This window comes from Acinonyx jubatus, chromosome D1 (assembly GCF_027475565.1).
Source record: "Acinonyx jubatus isolate Ajub_Pintada_27869175 chromosome D1, VMU_Ajub_asm_v1.0, whole genome shotgun sequence".
Taxonomy (NCBI): domain Eukaryota; kingdom Metazoa; phylum Chordata; class Mammalia; order Carnivora; family Felidae; genus Acinonyx; species Acinonyx jubatus.
This window is the reverse complement of record NC_069390.1, coordinates 3,021,968-3,049,865: the sequence shown is the minus strand read 5'-3', so window position 1 is coordinate 3,049,865 and position 27,898 is coordinate 3,021,968. Positions and strand designations below refer to the sequence as shown.

The following is a 27,898-nucleotide window of genomic DNA, read 5'->3' as shown; positions in this document are numbered from 1 at the left end:
CACAAGCAGGAGGCTGCCGTAATTCCCGGGGGGAAACGGAGCCCCGCGTTTGGGCCGTCTTGGTGTTCTGAGAGGCAGGCTGCACCAGGCTGGTCTTGCGTCACCCGCAGGAAGTTATGAATGTGGGCTTTCCATTCACAAATGACGCGGCTCCCGGCGCCGGAGCGCCCCTCTCGCCCCACGGGCAGGGAGGCAGCGTCATTTCACGTTGCGCCCGTGAGGACATGGGCTCTGTCCCCATGGAGCCCACACGCCCACTCGGCAGAGACGCGCTCTCAGAGGAGGAACCGTTTCTCAGATCGGCAATTATGAACGCGCCCTGCCTGGTGTTCCTCCTCGGCGCTAACACGATAAGCAACGCAAGTTTTCCTAATAGAAGCAATAATGTGCAAAGAAGTTGCTTCAAATTAAATCGTCTCGTTACTTTGTAATAAATCACCCCAAAGCACTTCCTAAGTGCTACCGGGCGTGTTACCTGCCAACAGCGGCTGGGGGGGAAGAAACAGACACGGCCGAGACGCGTTCAACGCACCGGGAGGCGGTCATCACTCCCCACGGGGAGGAAAGGAAGTGCGGTCTGGAAGGGAAAGCAGCCGCCTCGGTCCCCGAAAAGCCCGGCTGGGGACCCCAGCGTCACCAAACCTCCTCCCCTACGAAACACAGACGTGCGCCGCGGCCTCGGAGCATCACAAGGGTGCGGGCAGGTGCCCCTGGGCTTCCTCCCTTGTGACGGTACATCCTGAACACGCATCTATGTCCCGTAGGACACGCCCACGGGTCACAAAACCAGGAGGACGTGTCCGTGCGGTCTCACACGCAGACGAGTCGCAACAGCGGAGCCGTAAGCACACAGGAGGAGGGCAGGAGGCCCACGAGGGAGGGACGCCCCGACACCCCACTCTGCTTTCCAAGCGGGGGCCCCGGGGGTGCCCGCATGCGCGCTGCAGCCCTGCCTTCCCTGGTGGAGCAGGGAGCTCAGCCTTGCGGAGGGGCCCCCACAGTGCCCTGGGAAAGGGCGATCTCGGCTCCAGGAACGGAGGACAAAAGAGCTGATGCTCATGCCAAGGGGATGCGGGGCACTGAGGTGCCAGCCCCAGCGCACGGCGTCCTCCTGACACGCTCTGTTTTCTCCCCAACCTGCCTGCAAGTGCCATCAGCGGGAGTGCTGAGACAGAGCTGGCATCTGCACATCTGTCCACGACCTCCCCCTTTTCTGAGACCCCATCGCTTTTCAGCTGAGGACCACAAAAGCTTGCTGCTGAGTCTCTCCCGAATTCACTCTTTTATGATAAAAATGTTAAATCAGATCACGTCCGCCACTCAAAATGCTGCAACAGCTTCCCATCGGAGTGGGGGATGAAAACCCAAATTCCCCGCCATGGCTAAGACCTTTCCTGATCCGACCCATGCCCCATTTCCTAATTCTCCCTGTTCCAGCCATGCTGGGTCTTCTCTTCCTCCAGCAGGCCGACCTCATCTGCCACAGTGCCCTTGTACTGCCTGGGCTCTCCCTGGGATGCTGCTCTGGGCTCTCCCTGGGATGCTGCTCTGGGTCTGCATGAGCCAGACTGTGGCCATTGTTCAGGTCCCTGAGCTCACCTCTGCAGGGCGGCCCTTCCCACTGCGTGGAGATGCCCTCCACGTCCTGATTTTCAGCCTTTCCCTCGGCTGTATTTTCCTCTTGTCACTCACTGTATTTGAAATTATAGTTTGTCTGCTCATTTATTTACTGTCTGACTCTCCCACTAGCATGTGAATGCCGCCAGAGCAGGGCCTGGTCCTGCCTGGACCTCTTAGCTGGAGCAGGGCCACTTCCTAGTCTGGGCTCCAGCAAGAGCTGGCCGTGGGACCTTGGACAGGACCCTCACCCACCCTGGGCGTGGGTCTTTGTGTCTGTGAAGTGGAAAATCAGACTATTCCAATAAGTACTTAATTGATGCTTACTGATTCAGAATGAAGCCTAAACCGGGACTCCCACGTACAGTCGCAATGCAGATGGGGTGACCCAGTGCTCTGGTCTGCCCGGGACATGGGGCGCTTCTGGTTTTTAAAACCAGGCTGCACCTGGGCCAACCAGGAGGTGCTGGTTCCCCTCTCCCATCACTACCCTCAGGAGGGCACAGAGGAGGTCCAGCGGGTAAACCTTTGCCTTTGACCCTGAACCACATATTCTTTAAAAAGACCAAAAAATCAGCGGAACGGTACAACGGCCTGACATTTTGCTAGGAATGCAGGAAGGGGCTGTTGGTGACTTTTCTTCCTGCAGCGATTAAAGCGAGAGTCCAGGCCTGCCCCATCTGTCGGTCTCGAAACTCGCCCAGAAGGATCGCAGTGCGTGGGCTTTGGGACAGACCAGTTCCCAAGTCCCTCTGGGGAGCAGTGGACGTTGTCCACAGCTATGAACACCGGAATCCGTGTCCTTTCGTGGGAACCGGACCAAACGCGAGCATCACCCGGTGACCCTGGCTTTGGAGAGGGAGCTGAATATGGGTTGGGTGAGGGGCTTGGGGGCTCACCCAGAGACCCCACAGGGCCCACCTGGCCAACCGGATGGCACTGACCTCTAAGGTGAGAGGTCATGAGAAACCCAGGCCAGGCCCCAGCTGGAGGGTAGGGTCCGGCCATCGCTACTGTCCTAGACCACTAGCCTCTTCCCACGGAGTATCTTGTTTCTGTTCTGAGTACTAATGCTTCTATGAGGTTGCCTTCGCCACAGGGGCAGCTCTAAAAGTTGCTCCAAGTATGAAGTAGATACGTTTTCAGGCAGAACACCTGGACAAGTCCTTTGAAAGGGGCTCTGCAAACATCCTACATCAGGGGTTATCAAACTCTTCCTGTAAAGGGCCGGAGAGTAAGTATTTCAAGCTTTGCAGACGGTGTGGTCCCGGGGGCAGCTACCCACTCTGCTACTTGTGGCTCAAAGGCAGCCATGATGCTATGTAAATGAGTGGGCGGGGCTGTGTTCCAATAAAACTTTATTCACACAAAGAGGCAGAGGGCCAGCTTTGGTCCTTAGGCCATAGGTTCTAAAGCCATGTTCTCAACGTTCTGGAGACACTTGAATCGACAGAACCATACCTGTATGTGAGCGCCTCGGGATACCTCACGTGTAACCGCAGTAACACAAACGTTAAGAAGAGTGTTAATCCTCCTGCACAAGTGATACTTACACTACGGTACACAGGTGCCTGGTTTGACACATCATGTGAGCTTCAGAAAAGACCCAAGGAAAAAAAAAAAACCCTTTTTAGAAACGAGGTCATCTATGAGATGCCCTAGAAAGATTCGGAAAGATCGTACGGAGAATCCTTCCCGAGGCACAAAGAAACTCGCCTCTCCTTATGAGCGGAGGCAGAGCTAAGGGGGCCCCGCGTCCAAAAACTGGTGCAGGAACATCTGCGCGGATGTCCTACCACTGAGGCAGCATGCTTACTTGGGTGTGTGCCACGTTTCTCCAGGTCCCATCTCAGCTCATGGGCCGTCTGCCCAGGGAGAGGGTCTCCTCGGCACAGAGAGGGGTGCTGCCCGTGTGCTCATACCTGCGATTCCACCCAGAGCACGATCTGCCTGCTGGCTCCGTGCCAAACTCCTAGCCACTCGTCGAAGCCCCTTCAGCAGCCACCACTTCTGGGAGAGCCCCGTCCCTCTCACGCGCCCAGCCCGCGGCACTGCCCTAGTCACTTCCCGCCACAGGAGCCGGGAAAGTCAGAGCCGTGCCTTCTCAGCCTCCCCTGCAGTCATGGATGGGTCACAGGACACAGCTCTGGTCCGTGAGACCCGAGGGCGAGAGTCCAGGGCCCTCTGGGAAAGATCTTACTTGCAGCAAAGATTTAGAGGGGGGTTTCCTAGTGCCTTTCCTTCCCCTAAATCCTTGCTTGGGATGTGCTCTGAGGACACGATACTTGGAGCTGTGGCCACCATCGTGCCACCCTGAAGGAAAGGCCAAGGGGTTTGGAGAGGTGACCCTGGAGGCACCCTCCTTCGGGCTTGCGGCTGACGTCTCAGCCACTGTGAGTGGGTTTCTGTTACCTGCAACCAGAAGCTTCCTCACGGACATCTGGAGGCTGGAGCAGGGAGGGCAGAGAGCTTGAGCGTACGTGACAAGATTAGAGCAAATGCCCAGAACCCGGACGCTAAGACTTTCCAATAAATCGAGCAGCCTTCAAGCCCTGATCTGGGCCGGGAAAGATCTATTCAGACACCTTCTTCTCTGAGGACTGCTCATGAGCAGCAAGGACTCAGGAGCCCTGGTGACACAGACCCGAGGCCCCACATGACCTTTCCCGAGGAGGCTTTGATTATAGCCCCTCGTCTCAAATTGATGCAGTTTGGAAAGCGGGCGCTCGATACAGGGGGTTTCCTTGACCTTAGCCGAGACCGCTGTGCCGTTAACCTTGGCGAGGACTCCCGAGCACCCCAGCCACCCCTAAGTGCGGTGGGCCGGAGATGCCAAAGCTTCAGCCGAGGTAACAGGTGGCAGCTGTTGGATGGATGGCGGCCTCACCCTGGTGGGCACCAGCCCCCTGGACTGACAGAAGGGAAAGCCAAGGGCCCAGGCCTGCCCCCGGCCAAGCTGACGGCAGGCCCAGGACTCTGTACCTTCCCCTGCACCCCGCAGCCTCCGTGGCAAAGCTCGTCAACAGATGGGGCTTCCGTTCGGGAAAAGCGACGGAAACGAAAGGTGTCTGCGGTAGAGCCCGTCTAGCTGAGCTGGGGAGCTGCCCCCGAGCCTTCCCTCTCCTCCGGGACTCCCAGGACGCTTGGCCTTGCTCCGATCCAGCCCCACGTGCCCTCCGGCCTCCGGGGCTGGCACACGCAGGGCTCACACGTCAGGCTCCTCTGAGCTGCGGAGACGCCCACACGCTCTCGAGCTGCTCCTGGAGGCAAGAGCCCTGAACTGTCCCCGATACGCCGCTGTCGCTCACACTCGCTTCTGCCCGTGAGCCTCTGCCTGAGGAAGACAGCGTCTTGGAGCGGAGACATGTGTCTCCGGCTGTGCGTCCCTGTTCTGTGCGGGACATCCCGCTCCGTCTGCTCCTTGCCACGGGGCCGCTTTCCACGGCATCTGGCGAGAGCCGGTTTCCAGTCCGCCCCGAACAGACCCCTGCCCAACCGCTGGCTCCAGACGCCTGTCTACAAGGCTGGGCTGTGTCCGTATCTGTCTTCTCTCCCTCCCCTCCTGCCTTACTGCTGCTTTCTACTTCCTCCCCGTCTGCCCCAAACTCCAAAACACTGACTCTCCTCAAATCAGAGCACCTTAGGACGTCTGACTTTACCAAAACAGGTCCCTGCGGAAATACACTCCCTAGACCCTCCCTCCCTCCTTCCCTCCCACTGCCCCCCCCCACCCCATTACTAACAAGAACGGCACGGACTGGACCACGCGAATGTGGGTCACACAAACAGCACCAACGGCCACAACGGTCCTGTGTTCACAACATGCCAGGCACTGTGTGCAGCCCCCACAGCCATCCTGTCTCTCACGTAACAAACTTAGGAGGGAGGCACTGTTTTCTCCCCCGCTTTACAGAGGAAGCTATGGCTCAGAGAGGTTCAGGGACTAGCTGAAGGTCACACAGCCGACGTGGGGCAGAGCTGGGCATCCCGTCGAGGTAGCCTGACTGCGGAGCCCTGCTCTTGTCCACATGGGGCCAGGTCCTCTCTGAGCACAGGGTGGGCCTGCCCTTGGCCCACGGAGGGAGGACCCGGGGCTCCTCCCCGGGCCCGCAGCACCCTCCTTTGAAACGTGCACTGTCCGGGGCAGCCCCACACCCAGCGGGCTTGGAGATCTGAGCCTCACCTCCTGTGTTTCCACAAACTCATACAACAGACCCTTGTGCCTGGAGACAGGTGGGACCAGAGCCTTACTCCTGGAGCAGAGAGGGAGTCAGGATGGGATGTTGCCCCCCACCCCCGCCCCCGAAATGCCTCCCTGCCTGTTCCAGCCACCGCCCCCTGCCGTTAGCCTGTTCTGTCCATCCCACGGCATCAATGATCGGCTGAAATCTCATGCTTATTTGCCTACGTGTCCTGGAGCCGCACCCCCCGCCCCCAACAGGACCGGAAGCCTCAGGACGGCCGGTGCCATCTGTCCCGCTGGCCGTGCATCCTCGGCACCTTGTGCAGAGCGGAACAGGTGCCCCTCCCTCAGGCCCTGGACTCCCATCCACCAGCACGCACGAGATCCGTTTCCACATCCACGGGGCCCAGGGTGTGTGTTCTGTCTCGGGGGCAGGTGCACGGCCCCCCCCTGCAGCGTTGCGATTCAGGCCTTAGCTGGAGGCCCTCAGGCGAAGGGGCAGGCGGCTCAAGCCAGAGTGGTAGGCCGGTCTCGGTCCCGGGTGCGGATCTGGGTGCTCGGGTGCCCGAGGGAAGGTACACATGTAGGGGGCGCGGTGGCCGGACAGCGTCCCCCCAAAATGCACATTCACCCCAAACGCGGAATGTGACTTCCTGGGAGTAGGGTCTCTCAGATGCAATTAAGGTGAGGACTGAGGACAGACCGTCCTGGATGTGGGGGACCCTAAATCCAGTGACAGCTGTCCTTGTAAGAGACAGAAGAGGAGAGACAGGCGGGAGGAGAAGACAGAGGCAGAGGCTGGAGGGGAAGCGGCCACAGCCCGGGGGACATCGGGGCCCCAGAAGCCGCACAAAGCAGGAAAGATCCTCCTCCAGAGCCTCCAGAAGGAGTGCGGCCCAGCGACGCCTTGACTTAGGACTTGCGGCCTCCGGAACCGTGTGGTCTAAGCCGCCCGGTGTGTGCCCATCTGCAGGGCAGCCCGGACACTCGGCAGGGCTTACGTGGTGGAACCACAGCTCTGCACCCGCACAGGCAGCACGGACAGGATCCCGGGCGCCGGAGGCAAACGCCAGGCCCCTAAGCCCCGTCTGTACAAATCCCTGAAGGTGCCGGGCCGGACGCGTGTCCCTGAGGGCCCTGTCCACAGAGGACCACGGACCACGGCCGTGAGAGTTCCTCCGGGTCTTCAGAGGCTCCCGGGATGGGCGGCAACGTGGCGTGGCCTGGCCGGCTCCCCCAGCAGGCCGGCGGGAGGGGCAGACGAACGGAACTCCCACGGCCTCAGCTTCTCCATCTGTGCAGTGGGCTGGCACTCCTGTCTCGGGGGTGATACATACACTCAAGGCTGACACTGATGCACACCACCCGTCCAGTGTGTGGAATGCTCACAAACGGTCTGTGCAACCCCCCATGAGCCCGCTGGCTTCCGCAGCACATGGAGGTCAGCGGCCTCTTGTGGGGCAGCTCCGGGGAGCACCTGCGGCCTTTGCCCTTCGCAGCTTCTGGAGGTGGCCCCGGGGCCCCTCCTCTATCACTCTGATCTCTGGTCCTTCATCAGGACTCCTCTCCCTCTGCTTCCCACCCTCCTTCATCCTAACGAGGACCCCTGAGATCACATTGGGCCCACCGGATACGCCGGGATCATTTTCCGATATTAGAGTCAGCCGATTCCCTGCAGGGTCCCCTGGGCGAGCTTAAATCCCCTTGGGCATCTGACATGTTCACATCCCAGGATTAGATGTAGGCGTCTCTTGGGGGGGCGGTATGTGGCCACCACACCCCCCAAGCCCACCCCCCGTCCCCCGAGACAGAGCGAGACAGACCAGGCTTCTAACGCAGGTTGGGGGTGTTCTCATCAAACCTCGCTGATGACGGGGTGACTCATCACATCCCAGGCACTGCCCCGGTGGCGACGCTCAGGGCGGAGGAGCCCGTTGGCATGGGTACCGCAGAACGAGCAGACAGGCACCGCGGCGGAAACGTTCACGCCTTCTCCCGGCCTTGCAGGAGCGAAGCCTGGTCAGTGAGGAGCCCACACGCAACTTCCTGCCGACACGCTGGGGGCGCAGGTGCCCTGAGGGGCAAGGGACCTGGGTGGTGCCATCGGCTGCTCGGGGGCCTCCTGGTCTTTCCCTCCACTGGAGCTGGCACCGGCCCCTCCTCGCGGGGGCCTCCCCTCGCAGCAAACTCGACCCCGGAAAGCACCAGTAAACGGCTTTGGCACAGGGGCGTTTCTCTGAGTTTCAGGTTCGCGGTCGAGGAGGGTTCAGGAAAAACTCTGCATAAGGCCAACCCAGAGCACACACGCAGTGCTGACAAATCCGGACAAGGGCCGGTGAGAGCCCCATCCTGCAAAGGTTAGAGTCTAGCAGGTTGCAGGCGCAGAAACTAGGCAAACAGGAAACTCCGACCCCCGGGCAATCATCTCTGCGAGGGCCTCGAGGGGCTCACCCGCACGCCCGCCCCGACCTCACTGGGGCTGGACCTGCCCGTGGCGCCGTCTGGGCACCGCTGGGCTACGATTCTCGGGCTCCCACCACGGTCCCCCCGCGCCTCTCTGCGGGGAGAGTTCTTCACTTGGAGTAGTAAAGGGGCTTCCCGGATCTTTCTGTTTCCCGCCTATGTGGTCCTCTTTGATGTAAGAAGCGGTCCCCAACACAGGGACCCAGGGTGGGGCAGGACGAGGGGGACGCGTGCCCATCTGAGAAAACCCACCCTTTCTCGGTCTGTGCATCCGGGCTCCTGGCTTTAGGACAGAAACCCCCTCTGGAGGTTTGCACGCACAGGGCTCTGCAGGGTGTAGGGTGCAGGTGCTGATGGCCAGACGTCACCCGGATTTATAAACGCAGGTTCTGGGCTCGCTTAGGCTGGAATGTACGGGGAGCACGCATGGGACGTGGCAGGCATTGCCCCCCATGAGGGGCAGATGCTCTACCATGTGGCACAAACGGGAAGTGAGAGCTCAACAGCCCCGGGTCAGTGTAAACTCTCCAGGGGCAGATGGGCGAGAGGATTTGGCCCAGCAACGGTGGCTGCAGGGCCCCATGTGATGGGAAGACACCCTCGAGGGCACCAAGAGGTGTCCCGGGACGGCAGGAGGAGGCCGCAGAGACCCCCGCACAGGGGGACACAGGTGCCAAGAGGGAGGTGTGTGGATGGCACTTGCCCTCAGAAAACGTGTGTGAGGTGTGCAGGATCTCTGTTCTAAGAGACTGACGTGTATGTCGGCTGGATAACGGCCCCCAAAGATACCCCGGAACCCATGAATGTCAGCCTAGGTGGCAAAAAGGCGGGGGGGGGGTCTTTGCAGATGTGATTTAGTTACAGGTCCCGAGACGGGGAGATTATCTCGGATGATCCAGGTGGGCCCTAAATGCCGTCCCGGCTGTCCTTACAAGAGAGAGGGAGACCGTGTAAACAGAAGAGGGGTGGCCGTGTGACCATGGAGGCAGAGAAGACAAGAGGGACGGGGCCACAGCCCGGGGACGCCTGGGGCCCCAGAAGCCGGCAGAAGCGGGAAGGACCGTCCCCTAGGGTCCCTGTGGTGTTTCGGAAAGACGAGGCCACGGACCCCAAACCTCCCTCAGTACACAACTCAGACCCCTGACCTCAATCCTGGCCATGCCCCGAGGTGGTGCTGTTAGGGGGCTCCCCACCTTCCCACATGAGGGACCCAGGTGCTTGGCAGAAGGGTGACTCATGTGCAGAAAGAGGCCACACTTCTAAAACGCGGGGCGGGAAAAGCTCCCGACCCCCAGCGGGATCCTGGCTGCAGAAGCCCTCCGCCAACCTTCAGAGCTCACTTCCCCTGCCTGCAGGGCCCCGTTCCAGAACAGAGCTCTGCCCAGCCCGGCTCCTCCCCGTCGCTCGTCCCCCAGCCCCTGCTCGCCCCTCCTCCACGGGCCGACTGCACACCAGGCACCGGGGATGTGATGGCACCATCTGCCATGCCCGGCTCCCGGCCACCGTGCCAGCCTCCACCTTGACCTTGACTAGCGGAGTCTGCAATCGGCACGTGCCCCGAGGAGCACAGAGCCCCGCGTGCTAGCTGGCAGCCACCCAGGAGGGCGTCCCGGAGTCTGGGGCTACTGTGACCAGCTCCCAAGGCGGTGCTCCCAAGCCACACCCCACTGAAGCCCGGACAGGCTGTGTCCCCTGGGGGCTGGGACGGGTGCCCGGCATTCCCTCCTGTCCGGGCAGGAGTGGCAGCCGTGCCCTCCCTGCTGTGCCATTGCACGTAGCCCTGGCCCTCTCTGCCCAGCTGCCTGCCTCCTCCTTACACCACACAGACCTTTGGGGAAGGTGGGTTCTTTGCTTTTTCAAAAAAATCGACATGCAATTGACATAACATAAAATTAACCATTTTCAAGCGAACACTTCAGTGGTATTTAGTGTGCTCCGCCTCTGCTCAGTTCCAGAACATTCTAACCACCCCACGAGGAGAGCCCGCACCTGTGGGGTAAGCACTTCCCAGTGGAATTATTCCCGAAGAGGCACAGGAAGGTCGGGCCCTCGCTGAACATAATATATAAAAAATGGTCGTCATATGCCTCTAAATTAGGAAAGTCCCTTGAATCCCAGGAAGACCGGGACCGATACGGCCCAGCCCGGGTTCAGACTCCACCCCTCCCCTCTGCGTACAGTTTCTCATCTGTGAAGCGGGGGGCGCGAGCGCTCCCCGGCTCGAAGGACTGGGATGAAGACAGGTGCCGGGAACAGTGTGTGGAAGGAGTTACTGCGCACGCACGGTTCCAGGCCTCAGTTTCCCCCTCTGTGGATGGAGATGACAGTCACCTCCCAGGAAGTGTGAGGTCCAGAAGCCAGAACGCCTGGACAGTGCTTTGCACGTAGTAGGTGCTCAATGTGTTGGCCCCCGTGTTGGGGGAGGGGCTCAGGCAGAGGCCACCCAGGAGCCACAGGACTGGTCAGGGGACAGAGGACTTGGACGCGGCCCACATCGGCCCCCTGTGATGTAGAAACCGAGGGTGAGAGCCGGGTAGAAGGAGAAAGCTGCCCCTGCGGGCCTACTATGCGCAGGGCCCCGACGAGTGCTTCGTGGGCAGCGATCACAGATGTGCTGTCACTGCGCCCCCTGTGCAGATGAGGAGCCTGAGGTCAAGGCAAGGAGGCTGCTCGCCCACCTCTCGAGCGGGAGAGCCCAGGCCTGGGAAGCGCTCTGGGCAGCCGTGGAGGACGGTGCGGGACAGGAGCCGGGGCAGGGGTGAGTGTGGTGATGGAACGTGCCAGCAAGCAGACCCAGCATGGACAAGGGCACCGGGGCGTGACCACAGCGACAGCACAACCAGAAGGCGGGGGTGAGGGGGGTTCGTACCCACACATAAAGGCCTGAACTGCACTGTGTCCAGTGTAGGTTGGGAGCATGAGAAATCCATATTTCAGAAATGCCACTCGGGTGGGTGGACCCGGAGGGGACAAAGCTGCTGGCGGCCAGGAGATGAGTCAGAGGGCTGAGCCCAGTCCAGGGAGGAATGCGGGAAGCCCCCGAACATGGCCCTGGCTGCAGGGGTGGGGGAGACGCAACCAGGAGGACGCGCGAGCGGGGCTGATGGCCCTTGGGGCTGACCGGCCACCGGGAGAGGCCCGTGGCTGGCATCTAATGCCGGCTGTGTCTGCTTTGGAAATGCCTATGATCCACACGAGGCCAGAGTGCTGGCCTTTCCTCCTCCTTCCCTCCCTCCCTTCATCCACTCACCTACCTACCCACTCACTCAGGCAACCATCCATCCACCCATCTACCCATCAGTTCATCTGTCCATCCATCCACCTGTCCGTCATCTATCCACCCATCTGTCCATCCATCCACCTGTCCGTCATCTATCCACCCATCTGTCCATCCATCCACCTGTCCGTCACCTATCCACCCATCTGTCCATCCATCCACCTGTCCGTCACCTATCCACCCATCTGTCCATCCATCCACCTGTCCGTCACCTATCCACCCATCTGTCCATCCATCCACCTGTCCGTCACCTATCCACCCATCTGTCCATCCACCCACCTGTCCGTCACCTATCCACCCATCTGTCCATCCATCCACCTGTCCGTCACCTATCCACCCATCTGTCCATCCATCCACCTGTCCGTCACCTATCCACCCATCTGTCCATCCACCCACCTGTCCGTCACCTATCCACCCATCTGTCCATCCACCCACCTGTCCGTCACCTATCCACCCATCTGTCCATCCACCCACCTGTCCGTCACCTATCCACCCATCTGTCCATCCACCCACCTGTCCGCCATCTATCCACCCATCTGTCCATCCACCCACCTGTCCGTCATCTATCCACCCATCTGTCCATCCATCCACCTGTCTGTCATCTATCCACCCATCTGTCCATCCATCCACCTGTCCGTCATCTATCCACCCATCTGTCCATCCATCCACCTGTCCGTCACCTATCCACCCATCTGTCCATCCATCCACCTGTCCGTCACCTATCCACCCATCTGTCCATCCATCCACCTGTCCGTCACCTATCCACCCATCTGTCCATCCATCCACCTGTCCGTCACCTATCCACCCATCTGTCCATCCATCCACCTGTCCGTCACCTATCCACCCATCTGTCCATCCATCCATCTGTCCATCACCTATCCACCCATCTATCCATCTGCCCGTCATCTATCCACCCATCCATCCATCCATCCATCCATCCAGTCCTCCCACTCAGGACTCCCTCAACCCTGCATCTCTGAAGGTTGAGCACCTGCCAGGCCCCATGAAAGATGCCGGGGAATGGGGCGCCTGGGTGGCTCAGTCGGTTAAGCATCCGACTTCAGCTCAGGTCACGATCTCACGGTCCGTGAGTTCGAGCCCCGCGTCAGGCTCTGGGCTGATGATGGCCCAGAGCCTGAAGCCTGCTTCCAATTCTGTGTCTCCCTCTCTCTCTGACCCTCCCCTGTTCATGCTCTGCCTCTCTCTGTCTCAAAAATAAATAAATGTTAAAAAAAAAAATTAAAAAAAAAAAAAAAAGAAAGATGCCGGGGAAGAGGAGACAGGCTGGAGTCAGCTCCATTCTATCTTGCACAAGACAGACACAGGGAAGCAAGGAGTGCAAGGTGTAAAGACACAGCCACCTCCCAGCCTCCCCCTTGGACCAGGTAACCTTGAGTTGAACCAGGATCTGCTCACTTGTCCCTCTGGCTTCTCCCAAGTCAGGCACCAAAGGCATTCCTGCTTCCTAGAGGAGGGGGCTCGGAAGACCAGGTCTTTGGCCAGAGGTGGGGAATCAGCACGAGCACCTCCTGAGAACCTACTGACCGCCAGACACAGCCTTGGGAACACGTCTGAACTGGCCTCGCCCTCTTCTCCTGGAACAGCACCCCGTTGGCATGGCGCCCCACTGGCAGCTTGGGCCTGAACCCTGAATTTCAGGGTCTGCGGTTCTGTAGAAAACATGTTCGTTCACAAGTGACCCGAGGCTGGTGGTTATGGCGGTTTCAAGCAGAATATTTAGAATTCTGTAACCAGCCTTGGGGAGGGGGGGGGCGGCGGTTTTACAGGTGGCGAAACTGAGGCCCGTGCAGGGAGCTAGTATCAGAACTGGGACTGGGACCCTGGCATCTGAACCCACAGGCTTGAGCCTCATCAGGCTCAAAGCTGGTCCCTAGGACTTCAGACTAGTACACTTAAGACCTAGTACATGAGGACTGGCCCCATTCGGAGTCTGAGCCAGGGCTGTGGGGCTGGAGAACGCAAGAAGGAGACACACATCTTGGCCTGGGGGGCTGGGGGGCTGGGGGGCTGGGGCTGGCTCGGGTCTTCTCTGCCCAGCTCTGCAGTGGCTCACGTTAGCAGCCTGAAATCAGCCTGGGGGGAGTATTTACACGTGGACACTGGCAAAGGCTACCGACCAGGGAACAACAGATGCCAGACACAGCGTGGGGGGCACAGGGGCAGAGGTTGCTTCTGGCAGCTGGCATCATGGAGAAATTCATGGAGCCCTGAAAACCCTGTCCTCTGGTGCCGAGTGGCTTGGGCATTTGGGGAGACGGCAGGCCGGTGTGCAGCTCTGGGGGCAGGACCAGGAAGGCCCGAGGGCTACTCAGGGGCTCGGCCAGTCCCAACCTGGAGGTGTGCCCGGAATGCCAGCCTCCTTCCGCCTCTTCTGCTGTTTCACCACTGTCCCCACCCATCAGCCTGCGCTCCCCCCACCCACACACCCACTCGCCACCTGGAAATGTACTAAATGTGGCCCGAGGGTGCTCTGAGCCAGGAACCTCCCTTGTGCGGAGGGACTTTGCTCCCAGCCTCCCAACAGGGGCCACTCAGTCCAGAAAAAAGGTGCCACGGCTTCCTGCCCAGTCCCACCAAAAAGGGTGAAATGAGAGGGAGTGTTCTCTGAGAATTTCGGCTTCTGCCCTAGGGCCAGGTGGTCCTGGGATGCCTCCCCTGGCTAGGCTCAGCAGCTCCAGTAAAGAGCCCCAACACAGGAGGTCAAGGGCTCCCTATGCAGGGGCTTCTGAGCCTGGGTCCCCAGGAGGCTCCTCCCACTTGCGGACCCCCCTGTGGTTTTAGAGGGTCTGAGCCTATCTCCAGCCAAAAGAACATGCCCTGTCCCCTAGTCTGGGGACACTAGCAAGGTCGGAAGTCCCCAAGTCGGTCGCTTTACATCATGACAGCGCTGGGGACAGTGGTGTGGTGAAGCCAGAGAACACTTAATGTCTAATCACTGAGTTCTGGAGTGGGAGAGGCCCTCGTTTGCCCCCCCCCCCCGCCCCCCGTGTCCTGAGAGGCTCAGAACCAGAGTGGACCCAGGACATATACAGAGTGCCAGGAGTCTGCATAACCACCTATTAAATCTGAATCTCAAAGATCCACGATGGAGGTTGAATCACAGCTCTTGATTTTCAGACGCCACCAGGAGCGGGGTAGGGTGTCTGCACCCTACCCCTGCCCCCCCACCCCTACAACCACCAGTCAGCATCCTCCACTGTCTCCACTCAGCCTGGCCCTGGCATTCCTAGGACCCCTCTCACCACTGCCTCATCGCCCGGGCATCTGGGGCATGCTCACCACGAAACAAAAACACCCCGACCCCTCAAGTTTCAATTTGAACCCTACTATTGTCCCACAGGTTTGAACAAGAACCCGCATCTGTCTCTTTTTGGGCTCCTGGGGTAAGTGGGGCAAAGAACATGACTCTGGATTTCTCTCTTTTTGGTGTTTGACCTGAAGGAACAGGCAATCAGCGTGGACTCTGCCTCGAGAGCACCTCTGTGCAGAAAACTGCCCATTCACAGCTGCCTGTTTGTTCCCAAAGATATCCGGAAATGACTTCCCTCATCTTTAGAAGCTTACCCATCATTGAAAAGAAAGGCTCTTGGAACATAACAATGTGATTGTCAAAAGAATAACTTACAGAGACAGGGTGAAAGTTGAGAGAATCTCCCAGAATACAGAGTGAAAAGGCAAAGGGACAGAAAACATAAGAAAGAATGGGCTGATAGGAAATCCAGAAAGAGGGAACTGGGACAGGAAGTGAGGGCATTTCCAAGGGAATAACGAAAGCATGTTCTTAAAGCCGAAGCTGCTTCAGTCTGAAGGAACCCCCAGGATAGTGGGCACAATGAATAAAGAAGAGACTTAGACCCATCAGCATGACATTTCAGAATATCAAGGAAAAGTAGAAACAATGAAGTTCTTCCAAGGCTTTGGAGAGAAAGACAAAGGATCACCTATACTGGAGTGAGGATCAGATAGCACCATCACCTCTCGCCAGCAATGAGCAGAAGCAAGATGTCAATAAAGCAATGCTTTAATTGTTTAGAAGAAAACTATTTTGAATCTAGAATTCTATAGCACTGGGCACATCAGAGACTTTTCAGACACGGGAGTTGACATTCCAGGTACCTTTCACTGAGGTTGTTGCTTGAGTATGTGTCCTGGTAGAACAAAGCTAAAGAAACACCTCATTTACCCAGTAGCTCCATGAAGGGAAATCTCAGAATGAGAATCGTGCACTGGGACCTGGGGAATGGTGTCCAAATGGGAGCAGAGAGCTCCGATAAGGATGAGATGGGTTCTAGTGATACAGAAGAAACAGGATGACATTTTAGTGGCATATTGAAGAACTAATTCCTCTTCCACAAAAAAAAGGCAACCATAAACTCCAGGAAAAAAATAAGAACTTCATGTGAAAACCATAACCCTAATATTAAGCTAAACTGTGACAATACTTTGAACAACTAATGGGGTGAAAGAAAAAAGAATCCAGTGGATTCTGGTATTAGAAAGCCCGTTCTTCGAATGTGTCTATAAAAAGGAACTGCAGTCCTAGCCTTGGACTTGGAAATGATGTAAACATTTATAGTATCATGATAATGTGATGCTTTCCACTGGCTTTAAACTTTTGAATCCAACTTATAGATAGAACCTAAAAGACTTTTACAGCAAAGAATTAATGATGCTTTATGTTGTTAAATTAAGAAATGCAGGGGTAGTCGCAGAGTTAGGGAGGTAACCATCGGAAGAACAAGGCAAAACAAGTCAAAGAGATCACCTCACACCTGAATGAGTATGAATGGCTACTGTCAAAATATACACAAGAAACGATCTAACTAATCTAACGGTAGATAATGTAGCTGGAGATAATTCTAACTAACTCGTTAGAATGACTATTGTCAAGAAGACAAGAAATAACTTTTCTTGGCAAGGACACGAAGAAGTTGGAACCCTTGTGCGCTGTTGGTGGGAAAGTAAACAGGTACAGCCACTCTGGAAAACAGTATGGAGGATCCTCAGAAAATTAAAAATAGAAGTACCATATGATCCTGCAATGCCACTTCTGGGTATTTATCCAAAGATAAATGGGAACACGAAGTCAAAAAGATATCCGCACCCCATGTTCAATGCAGCATTATACACAACAGCCAAGATATGGAAACTACCTAGGTGCCCACTGGTAGACGAGTGGATAAAGAGGAAGTGGTGTACACGGAATATTATTCAGCCATAAAACGAAATGCGATCCTGCCATTTACAACACGAAGAAACTCTGAGGGCATTATGTTAGGTGAAAGAAGCCAGACAGAGAAAGACAAATACTGCGTGATTTCATCTATATGTAGAATGAAGCAAAACAAATGAACAAGTGAAGCACAACTCATAGACACAGAAGTTGGTGGTTTCCAGGAGCAGGGGATGAGTGATGCCATAGGTCAAGGTGGTCAAAAGGTACAAACTCTCAGCTGTAAGACAAATAAGTCCCTTGGGGCACCTGGGTGGCTCAGGCAATTGAGGATCTGACTCTTGGTTTCGGCTCAGGTCATGATCTCACAGTTCGTGGGATCGAGCACCGTGCCGGGCTCCGTGCGAACAGCACGGAGCCTGCTTGGTATTTTCTCTCCTCCCTCTCTCTCTGCCCCTCCTCTGCTTGCACCCACTCTCTCTCTGTCCCACCATGAATAGATAAATATTTTTAAAAAAGAAAAGACAACTAAGTCCCAGGGATGTAACGGATAGCACCGTGACCGTGATTAGTAACACGGTATTATATATTTGAAAGTCGCTAGGAGAGTAGATCTGAAAAGTTCTCATTGTGAGAAAACCAAGCATAAGGAAGTAAGGTGACAGATTCAACCAGGCTTCCCATTCACGGTGATCATTCTGCAACGCGTACAAATATCTAATCATGACGTTCTACACCTGTAAGTAGTATAATGTGATATGTCGATTGCGTGTCAATGAAAAAACAAGACAAAAAGAGAAGTCAGGTACAATCACGGAGGTAGGGAGGCAGTCTGTGGACAACGGCTGAGGGCCGACCCCCTCGGCAAGCCGTGGAAGGATGGGGAGGAGGGCGGGAGTCCTTGGACGCTCGTGATGGATGAGGGAAGGGGAGGGGCCCCGGGTCTCCCATGGGGGCACTGGGCGTGCTGTTCGCCATGACTAGACGGCGGAAGAGAACATGTTCTAGGAGAAACTACTGGGACGCGTTCTCTGGGGCCGTGACTCCTCCAGCTGGAGACCTGGCTCCAGCTGCCATATTCGTGCACATGGCCCGGTGGGAGAGCCAGCTGGGAGAGCTGGCACGCACAGCTGTGGTGACTTCTTATGTTGCCTGGGCCCAGGGATTCACCCCTCCCTTTCCTGCTCTCAAAAATATTACAAAAGCAATACATACCTGCGAAAAGTACAAGTACAGATATGTAGGGACAAAACAGCAAAACCCCCTCTCTCTGTCCCAAAGGAGCTGCCCTGAGAGCTTCATCACTAATCATGAGGCCCGGCCACCAGTCCACCGAGGGGGAAAAAAACCAAAGTATGTTCCCTTACGAGTCCGCGAACGTACTCGGGGATCGATCCCTTTTTTTCAAGTCGAAGGAATAATAGAAAACATACAAATACAAAATAATGTTGGAGGACATCCATGTTTCTTGCCATTCAGTTCTCACTACCTACACGAGGCACTCTCCTGGAACACAGAGTTAGGGTTTCAAGGGAAATCAGCTACCCACCCACGCTGTCCACAAGTCAGCGTCCCTCTGGATTCGTACAGCACGTGCCTCTAAGCTGCAAACACTAATCCTACGTTGCCCCCATTCACCTTGTCCTGAACACCACCGGGGCTGTGGCCTGCGTCGGAAGACTGATCTCCACCTTGCAAATAGGGTTGGGGGGTCAGGGACTGAGGCACACAGAGGGACAGTGAGTTGCCCAAGGTTATATATACGGGGTCTTCATTGGAAAGGCAGATGTAAAAACCTAGGGCCCTGTACTTTCAAGGGCTTTGAAAGGCTTCAGGTCATGTGCATGTGCACTTTCAGACTCAGTGTCCGCCTCTGGGACGACCCTCAGGAAACCAACAGGAGAGGTTCTCTCTGGAGAGAACTGGGGGCCAGGGGGTAAGGACTTAAGTCTAACACGATACCCGCCCGTGTTGAATTTTTTATCCGCATGTATGTACTTCCAATTACCAATTTAAAAACATACAAAGTTGGACGATGATGTCTGACAGCCATGAGAGCAAGAAGCCACCACTAGGGGCCGTCCGGCTGGCCAACAGGTACCATTTGCTGCCCTTGCGATTCAACTGGTCTCACCAACAAAGAGGAACAGTGACGACCCAGCACCTTAGATGCGTTCCCCACATGGCGCTTCTGAACACAGTGCTTCCAGGCGGGTCCGAAGCTGCAGGTGCAGATTTGGATGAGTAGCGAGGGGTCCCGGGAGGTGTCTGATGACAACAGGGAACGGGTCCAACCCCACTCACCTCTGGGGCTCCTCCCTGTAGAGCCCCAAAGGAGGAGAGCCCTCCGCACTCCCCGTTTGCCCCCCATGTAGTGCCTAGGTGGGTCCTGTCCCTTCTAACGACACCTTACACTCGGAAGCCACCCACCTGTCTATCCCTACCTCTCCACTGGCCTGTCACCACCACTTCCCAGCCAGGAAGATGACAACGGTCGCGCAGGTGGCCCCCACCCTTCCTTCTGTTTGCCTCCAGCAAAGTTAACCAGGTCATGTTACTCTTCTGCTTAAAGCCCTCTGGGATCCCCACTGCACAAACGGGAGGAAGTCCACTCTCCTCCCACAGAGCACAAGGTCCTTCTCTGGGATCATCCTCTCTACTCCCTTCCAGGCCACTGCTTTCCTGCACATCACCTCAGTGCCTTTGCACATGCCGGGCTTTCTGATTCTGCTGAACGGTCAGGTGTCAGATCAAAAGTCACTTCGTTAGAGAGACTTTCCTCGGCTCCCTCTATAAAGCAGGTCTGCCCCAACCTGCCCAAGAGACTGTATGGTGACACTGCTGATTTGCTCCAGAGCATTGACTGCTAAGTGTGATTCTCTAGCTTATTTGTTCCTAAACTTTGTTATTTTCACCACTTAGATTTTAATCTGTGTGAGGTCAGAGACTGTGTTTGTCTTGTTTACCTCCATATCCTTAGCTCCCCGGATAGTCAGATTTTGATGAATATTGGTTGAATAGATGGATAGATGAACAAGAGAAGTGGATGGGTGGAGAGGTAAATATGGATGGCCGGATGGGTAGATGATGGAGGAATTAGTAGCTGGCTGGCTGGCTGAGTAGACAGGTAGTTGGATGGATGAGTGGATGGGTGAGCGGTTGGGTGAATGGACGCGTGAATCGATGGATGGGTGGATGGTCGGGTGGACGGATGGAGAGACGAATGGATGCGGCGCTCGCTAGATGGGTGGGTGCACGGATGAACGGATGAGTCAGGAGATGGCTGAATGGCTGGCTGATCGACAGGCAGACAGGTAATTAGATGGCTGGCTGTATGAGTGGATGGATGGATGCGGTGTATTCAGCCTGGTATGAAAGCCTGAGGTCTCTCCTCCTTCTCCCAGGTAGACTCCTCCTCGACGCCCCATGCTAATGAGGCTGGAGTTCTGATTTAAAACTAGCGGGAACTTGAGACTCCTACACTCTGTGTTTTTAAGAACAATATTGAAATATCCGTGAGGTCCGCTGTAGTAATGGCTACAGGTTCTCTGCTTTCTGATCTCGATCATGTGCCCACGCTTCTAGATCCTTCTGCCATGTACACGATGGGTAGGTGGAGGGGAATCCCGAGGAAAGGAGCAGCTGGAGTAGCTGGACCCAGTGAACAACGAACGGGTGTGTTTTTATCAGTCCGCTCCTCGGCAACGAGTCCCTGAGCAAAGCTGTTGACATAACGGGGTGGGAGGGGGGGGGAGGGGGTGGGAAGGGGAGAAAGGGCTGACTGATTCAGAAACCGTCTCCACTGACTGCCGCGTCTTATTGCCTTCTCTTTAATTACATTTGCATCTGCAACAGCGCGGCCTCAGCCCTGAGCAGCCTGCCCAGACCGCTGCCCTGTGCCTACGGTGGGTAACTGGCCCGGGGGCTGGCGCGGCACCCAGATCTCCGTGGCTCGCCAGGCCGTGTCTGGCACGGATTCCGAAGCGGGTCAATGAGCCGGTGGCTGGTGAGTCCCTTAGACACTTCCTGCCTCTTCAGCCAGAGGAGCCCGGGCTCAGCCTCACCCCCAAACCCGCCCAAGAGCCACGCACGTCGGCCGCCTGGGTTTCGATGGCAGGCGGGAGCCACCAGCTCCTTGGCCTTGCCGAGCGCGTGGTCCGGAAGAGGTCAGTTCTGGGATGCGGTGGCTCCCCCAGGCTAAGCCCTACGTCCTGGGCAGAAAAGCTCAGACCTGATAACCCAGGTAACGCCATTCCATCCGCCCAGCACACTTCACCAGCTGACGGTTTAGTCTCTGTCGATTTCTCTCAATCCGCAGCTAGTTCCTTGGCCAGCCTTGGGCGGTAACATCTTTACCATGGGATAGAGGGGACTGAGGGCAAGGGTCCTGTATTCCAGGTGACCGCGCCTCGCACACAGGCCCCGGCACCCATGTGGCCGAGGGCCAGGTCCTTAATGTGACCTTCCTTTCTCCACCTTAGGGTTCTGAGAAGCGGATAATGACGCTGTTTCCAAGGTCACTGGAGGAGGGCCATCGGGCAGCAGTGGTGACCAAGCCAAGGTGTGGGCACGTGGCAGGAGGTTCATAAATGGCGCCACGATTACTCGCATCTTTTTCTGGCCCATGTGAGCCCACAGCGCATCTGAGTCCCTCGCCCTGGGAAAGTCGGCACTGACTCCTGAACCACGGTCGCGGCCAGAGCTCTTACCATTCAGAAGTCATCAGTTGACCCTGAGGGGCGTGGCTGGATGTCCCTCTTCTCTGTGGTCCCAGGCCCTGGCCCCGAGCCGGTGGTCGGTAACACGCAAAACAAAAGCCTTCCTCTGGGCGTCGAGACGGGGGGAGGCAGAGCTGACAAGGATCTCACATGTCACCTGGTCCTACCACCTGGGACATTCTGGCAAGAGAATGCCTACCCGGCTTGGCTTCCTCCGGTGGCGGGGAGCTCATCACCTCCTGACAGCTCTGCTCTCTCTGTGAACAGCTACAACGGTTCCGCACGCCTTCTGCCGGCCAAGCTGCCGTGTGTGTGTGTGTGTGTGTGTGTGTGTGTGTTCCGGGCCTGCTGTCAGCCATGTGACACGTGACCCAGCCAGCCTGCCTGGCCCCGTGGTCTTCTCTTTCCCTGGCTCGGTCAGCTCAGGTCCCTGGACAGCCCCTCGGTGGGCGAGCCGCGGCTGTCAAAGGCTCCTTTCTCCCAGAAGCCCCACTCCCAGGACGGATGGCCCTCCACGTAACCATGGCAACAGTCTTGCCACTCTCTGAGCCTCAGGCACCCTCTTTCTTAGAAAGGAAGCAAAGCAGGACAGCCACACCGGCCGCGACCACGTGCCCAGGGTCCGCTTTCTCCAGCAGCCGCCTGCGGCCGCAGAAGCAACTCATTTGAGCCCCACGGAGACTGGTCGAGAGAAGCCGGGGTCAGCCGTGCCTCCCCAGAAGCCACCAGCCTCTGAGCTTTCTCTCTCTCGGCGGTACTGGGCCACAGACCGCAGCTTGAACTTTCAAGGCCAAAAAGTGGGCAATGTCAGCAAGACCCGCTCGGGAGGGGCGGCTCGGCTCCTCTGCCCGGCGTGGGATTCCCGTCCTAAACGGTCTTGTGTACGACAGAAAGGCGGTCGGGACAGGTCGGCACTAAAGCCAGGTCCAACGAGCAATTCCACTGCCAGACGTATACCCCAAAGGACCAGAAACAGGTGTTCAGATACGTGAACGAGCGTGTCCACAACAGCACCATTCACAACAGCCAAAAGGTGGAAGCAACACGGGTGTGCGCCCACGGAGGAATGACAAACGAAACGTGGCTTATGCCTGCAGAGGGACCTTCTTCAGCCTTGCGGAGGAGGGACACTGACACCTGCTACAGCACGGACGGACCTTGAGGACACCACGCTGAGTGAAACGTGCCAGTCGCAAAAGAAGACAAATACCATATCATTCCCCTTCTGGGCGGCCCCTAGAGTCACCAGATTCAGACAGAGAGTGGATGGCGGGCACCAGGGGCTGGGGGAGGGCCTGGGAGCTTTCGGGGTTTCATGGGGACAGTGTTTCGGTTTGGGAAGATGGAAAGTTCCGGAGACGGAGGGTGGGCATGACTGCACAACAGAACGAACGTACGTTATGCTCAAAGGCCCTGCCTGCTTGGTGCCATGCCTTTCGGGGTGGGGGGTGAGCCTTCCTTGTACAAAAGCTTCAACTCAGAGGCAGGAGGCAGAGGGAAAACGCAGACGACATAGAAGCCCAGAGCTACGGCACCCTAAATATTCCCGGGATGGGGTGCAACCCGGGCGCTGCCCCGTGGCTCTGTGGCCAGCCACTGTCGTCACTGACATCCATGCTGCTCCCCCCCACACCATGCCTGGTCGTCCTCCTCCTGGACAGACAGCCCTCTCCCTTGAGCCACCCCACGGTGCGCTCCAGCCCGACCCCAAACCTCAGGCAGCACGGAGACCGCATCTTGGGCAGGTTCTCCGGAAGACGGTGGCTTCTGTAATCCCAGTCCGTGGCGGGTTGGGGGGGGGGGGTGTCCCAATGGACACACTGAGGGGAAAAGCCAAGGGCGCCCAAGTGCTCCATGCACGATGGTCCAGCGCTTTTTTTGCGGCCCACGTGAGCATCTGTGAGCAGAGGGGGCCTGGCGGAGAAAGAGCCACGTCTTACCTGGAACCATCGAAGCTGTCATATGAACCGACTGTGTAGTGCCTGAAGAGTTTCTTGCTGCGGTCTGCTCGAGTTTCTGCACAGAGAGGGAAGAGAAACACTGTTTAGAAAAGTCACGGCCCCTGAATGCGGAAACCAGGCGAGGCCGGCCGGGCCTCTCACTTATCTGACCTACGAAGCGCGAGACCCGCTCTCCTGGGGAAAGATCTTGGAGGAAGAGAAGGCCTCGCTCTGGGGCCTAACTCTGCAAACTGTGAGGAACACATATGAACCCCGAGGCCAACTTTTGAAGAGCCAGGAGCCTCATTCCAGAAAGAAGGCACAGCCCCGGGTCCTGGGCTCGGGAAGGGGGTGGGAGGCAGTGCTCTGCAAAGAAGACAGTCATGTAGTTCAAGCCAGAATAGCAGTGGCTCACAGAACCCGCCAGAACGGTAGGTATCCCCAGGTGATGCTGCTGGGCCTTCCGGCTAACGTGAACATGACCTGCCTTTGGGGAAAAAGAAGGCTTGTTGTTACTTTTCTGGCTGTAGACGTTCTTTCCTAAAACACAAACAAACAAACAAACAAACAAAACCCCAAACATGATTCACGTTCCTAATTTCAGTCCTCTGCCTGCTTCTCTTACTCAGCAGATTTGGACGTAAACTTCACCGGACACAGTTTGAAGAATGTAAATAGATTTTAACAGCTAGCGGGGGGCCAGAGGGAGGAAACCCACAAAAACACAAATACGAGAAATTCGGGGGATCAATGATTTACTGTTCAGATATTTTCCCCACGAATAAAATCTCCGAGACAATCTCCTTCCTAAACCCTAGGAAAAAAAAATACAGAGAAATTATGCGATTGGCTTCAGGAAATGGCTCAAAATCTCATTATAACTTCTACAACCCTCTCCGTGGTCAGTCCACGTTCCAAGGCAAACGAGCTTTTATTCAAACCCCCACACACGTTCAGTTCAAAAGTGAATGCACGTAAGGGTACCGAGGAAGGTCGGCATGGTTTTGCTCGAGCCCCTTTTATGCCTGGAGGCAGCTAGTTCAGCAAAAATGCATGCTCGCTTTCTGCACAGTACGGAGATGTCTCTGAGGGAGAGGGAGGAGCAAATGGCCAGCCCAGGACTACATTTCCCAGCTCCCCTTGCACCCATGCCGCATGACCACTTCCCACCAATGGAATGTGAGCAATGCAATGGAACATTCCATCGTGAAGATGGGGGGGGGGTTCTCTTCTAAGCTTCTCTTTTATGGACCCCGTGTGCTTCCCCACCCTCTCTTGCTACCTCGCCCAGCTCAGAGCTAGGACGCTCCCCGGGGCACTACAGGATGGTGGAATCCTCTAGCGTTCCTGCAAGATGCCTGGGTCTCTGTACATTGAACTGTTGAAGTGAGCAACAATTAGAGTTCTGTCGCCCCACGCTACCCTCGAGGGACTTGTTTGTTACAGCAGCTAACGCTGCCTTAGCTGATAGGCAGCCTGGGTCCTCTGGGACTTGGTTCCCCCCTGCCTCTTCACCCCTTTCCCGTCACCACCCCCGAGGCTCCAAGAACACCAAAGGTACGATTCTCTGACAAGCAACAACATCAACATCACCACTGTTGTCGTGGACACTAATTGAGTGCTTACTGAACACCGGGTCCGGCTCCAAGCGCCATTCCCAAATTCACCTCCGGGACCTCCCGAGCCCCCGTGCGAGGTACGTGCTGCTCTGCAGCCTCGACCACGTCCAGTCACCTTTCAAATCCTGCCAGGACCTTGGGGTCCTCCCTCCCTCTGTCTCTGTTCCACGTGCCCCTGCTCCATCAACGCTAATGTTTATGGGGTCCTTCCCCTGTGCCCCCGTCTGGTCATCTGCGCTCAGCCCCTCACTAGTCGCAGCAGCCAGATGAGGGAGGTGGGACCGAGCCCATTTTATGGATGGAGATGGTAAGGCTGCCGAGGCAAAGTCACACACCCACTAAATGGCAGGGTCAGGATGAGTCCCCAGGGGCTCCAGACCACCAAGCCACACTAAGTGACCCCTGGAAGGGGTCCGAGTCCCCATGCCCTCTACAGTGCTCCAGGGTGGTGATGGCCTTTTTCTCTGTGTTACTCCACATGCCCCGCCCCCATGCCTAATTCCTGGTAGCTACCCAGGGCCAGTACCTGTCCACCTGACCTACACGACCTATTGTGCGACCAACAAAGAAAACACACCACACAGCCTCAGAGTGGCTTCAGTACATGGGGCCCTCGCCGCGCCGGGCACCAGTCCAGCCAAGCTGCACGTACCTCTTCCGTGTTTCGCACCTGGACGAACTGTGCCCAGATGTTTTGGACCCTCCTCCCCTCCTCCCCTCTTCCCCGGCGTCTGTAGCTTACACATGTGCAATGTGAGTCATTTATCAAGGGCACGGGGGGAGACGGATCCTGCGCCCCACATGCAGGGACTAGGAGACTCACAGGGGTGGGGCCTTAGCTCTGCAATCCGGGGCTCAGGATCCTGGGGCCGGGGTGAAGACGCAGCCTGAGGATGAGGACCTTCCGTGAGCTGGGCTAAGGGCACCAGCAGTCGGATGACGGTGCACAGGGAGCACGCAGGCCAGACGATGCATCCGGCCGACTCAGCCCTGTGACATCTGTGTGGGGGCCCCATCTGCGCCAGGCCCCGGAGGGCTACGTAGGAATTGAACCTCATCGTGTTTAGCAGAGTAGCTTACAAAGCCACCGAGCGACCGTGGGGACTGTCTGTGAGCTGTTATTACTCGTAATTGCCTCTGTTGCTTAAGCCCCACATAGGCAGCTCTGCGCTGGTTGCCTAGGGAGGTGTTGAGCACTGAGATGTGATCGGTGGGGGGCCCTGGCTAAAGTCAGAGGTTTAGGGTTCCAGCAGCAGAGGGGGCGTCAGTGAATGTGTGTGTGTGTGTGTGTGTGTGTGTGTGTGCACGTGCGTGTGTGTTTACCGGAAGAAACATTTCAGAAAGGGAACCATTTCTAGGCTAGGTCAGTGAGCCAGTGGTTCCCAGATTTGGGGATTTCACGGATCAAGAAAATTTGACACAAGAGGGAAGAACGTAGTCTGACATAAGATTTACCACGTTTTTATTTTGGCTCAGGAAGGACGTTCAAAACAATGGGCTCCTTTCCTCTACCTCAATTATTTTATTAGAGAAAGGAGACCTTTAGAAAGGATACTATTTCTTTCTTTCCTTCTTTTGAGAAAGAGAAGAGCGTGAGCGGGGGAGGGGCAGACAGAATCCCAAGCAGGCTCGGTGCCGTCAGCCCAGAGGGCTTGATCCCATGAGCCATGAGATCATGAGATGAGCTGAAATCAAGAGTTGGACGCTTAACCGACTGAGCTACCCAGGCACCAACCCCCCCCTTTTTTTTTAATTTGAAAGGATACTATCTCTGAATGCTTTGTGAAAAACTCCCACTGCACAGGTCTTTTCTGTGCTCTGGCTCCTGGACACAATTACACTTCTGCTCTGGGATACGGCCCCAAAGATCAGGGGAGAGGCACTGAGGGACACAACATTGCGACCATCACTAACCTCACTTAGACGCCAAATCCTGTGGACCTGCCCTTGCCTGGCCTCAGCGTCTGACCCGGGGAAGAGAGAAGGTGGGCTGGATCGCTCTCAGGCCCCTTCCCCACTGTTAAGGTGTGCCCCTCGTGTCACCACCAGGGTCGGCCTTGGGATCTGCCGTCACTGTGCGGGGAGGCGGGGGCTGCTGGCCGCCCGGGCCGGCCCCTTCCCAAGATGCACGTGGGTCGCAAACAAGACGCAGAAGGGGAGGAGCAGGAGGAGGTCGGAGGCCCGGCCAGCAACCCTGTGGGTTGAACACAGACCCAGAGCCCTTCAGAGAGGCTTCTGGGCCTCAGCTGGATGATCGGTTGTCCGTCACTCTGATGTGGACACGGTCACACGTGTTCGAAGGCTGCAGGTCGGCCGGCCTGCTCACTCACACACCCAGCAGAGCCCACCCCAGGCTTCCAGGTGCGGCCGGAAGGCCACGGGTCCTCCAGGGAGGCCCATAAGAACCCTCCGGGCCCCTATATCTGCCTCTGCCCTACACCCTGCACGATCACCCTCTGTCTTCCACTTGCATTAAACTGACTGGCCAGGAGCACCTGGGTGGCTCAGGCCATTAAGCGTCGGACTCCTGATTTCAGCTCAGGTCATGATCTCACGGGACGTGAGATCGTGTCCCGCATCGGGCTCTGGGCTGAGAGCACAAAGGCTGCTTGGGATGCTCTCGCTCACTCTCCCCCTCTCTCCCCTCCCCCACTCTGTCTCTGTCTCTTTCTCTCAAAATAAATAAATAAACTCTAAAATGACCAGCCAGCCACCGCCTTCACAGTCCACGTGCAGAAGCCACTCCCCTTCTCCTGGGCTGTGCCTCCCTTGTTCTTTGGGATGAGCCCCTTCCTGGCCCGCCATGTGGTCAGGTGGGGCTGCCCAGTCCCTCCCCACCCCCACTGCTCGGCCCTGGATTCCAGGGTCGCGCACGGGAGCCTGGCAG

At 56.9% G+C, this 27,898-nt stretch overlaps 1 protein-coding gene across 14 annotated transcripts in view; it reads right to left on the bottom strand.

Moving 5' to 3' along the window:
- Positions 1 to 27,898, bottom strand: part of SHANK2 (SH3 and multiple ankyrin repeat domains 2) — a 500,122-nt gene that overhangs the window by 161,209 nt on the left and 311,015 nt on the right. For all 14 annotated transcript variants that reach the window (XM_053202783.1, XM_053202784.1, XM_027045494.2 and 11 more), the window contains one exon: positions 23,393 to 23,468. In XM_053202783.1, coding sequence (XP_053058758.1) covers positions 23,393 to 23,468 — 76 coding nt within the window. The remainder of the gene's footprint in view (positions 1 to 23,392; positions 23,469 to 27,898) is intronic.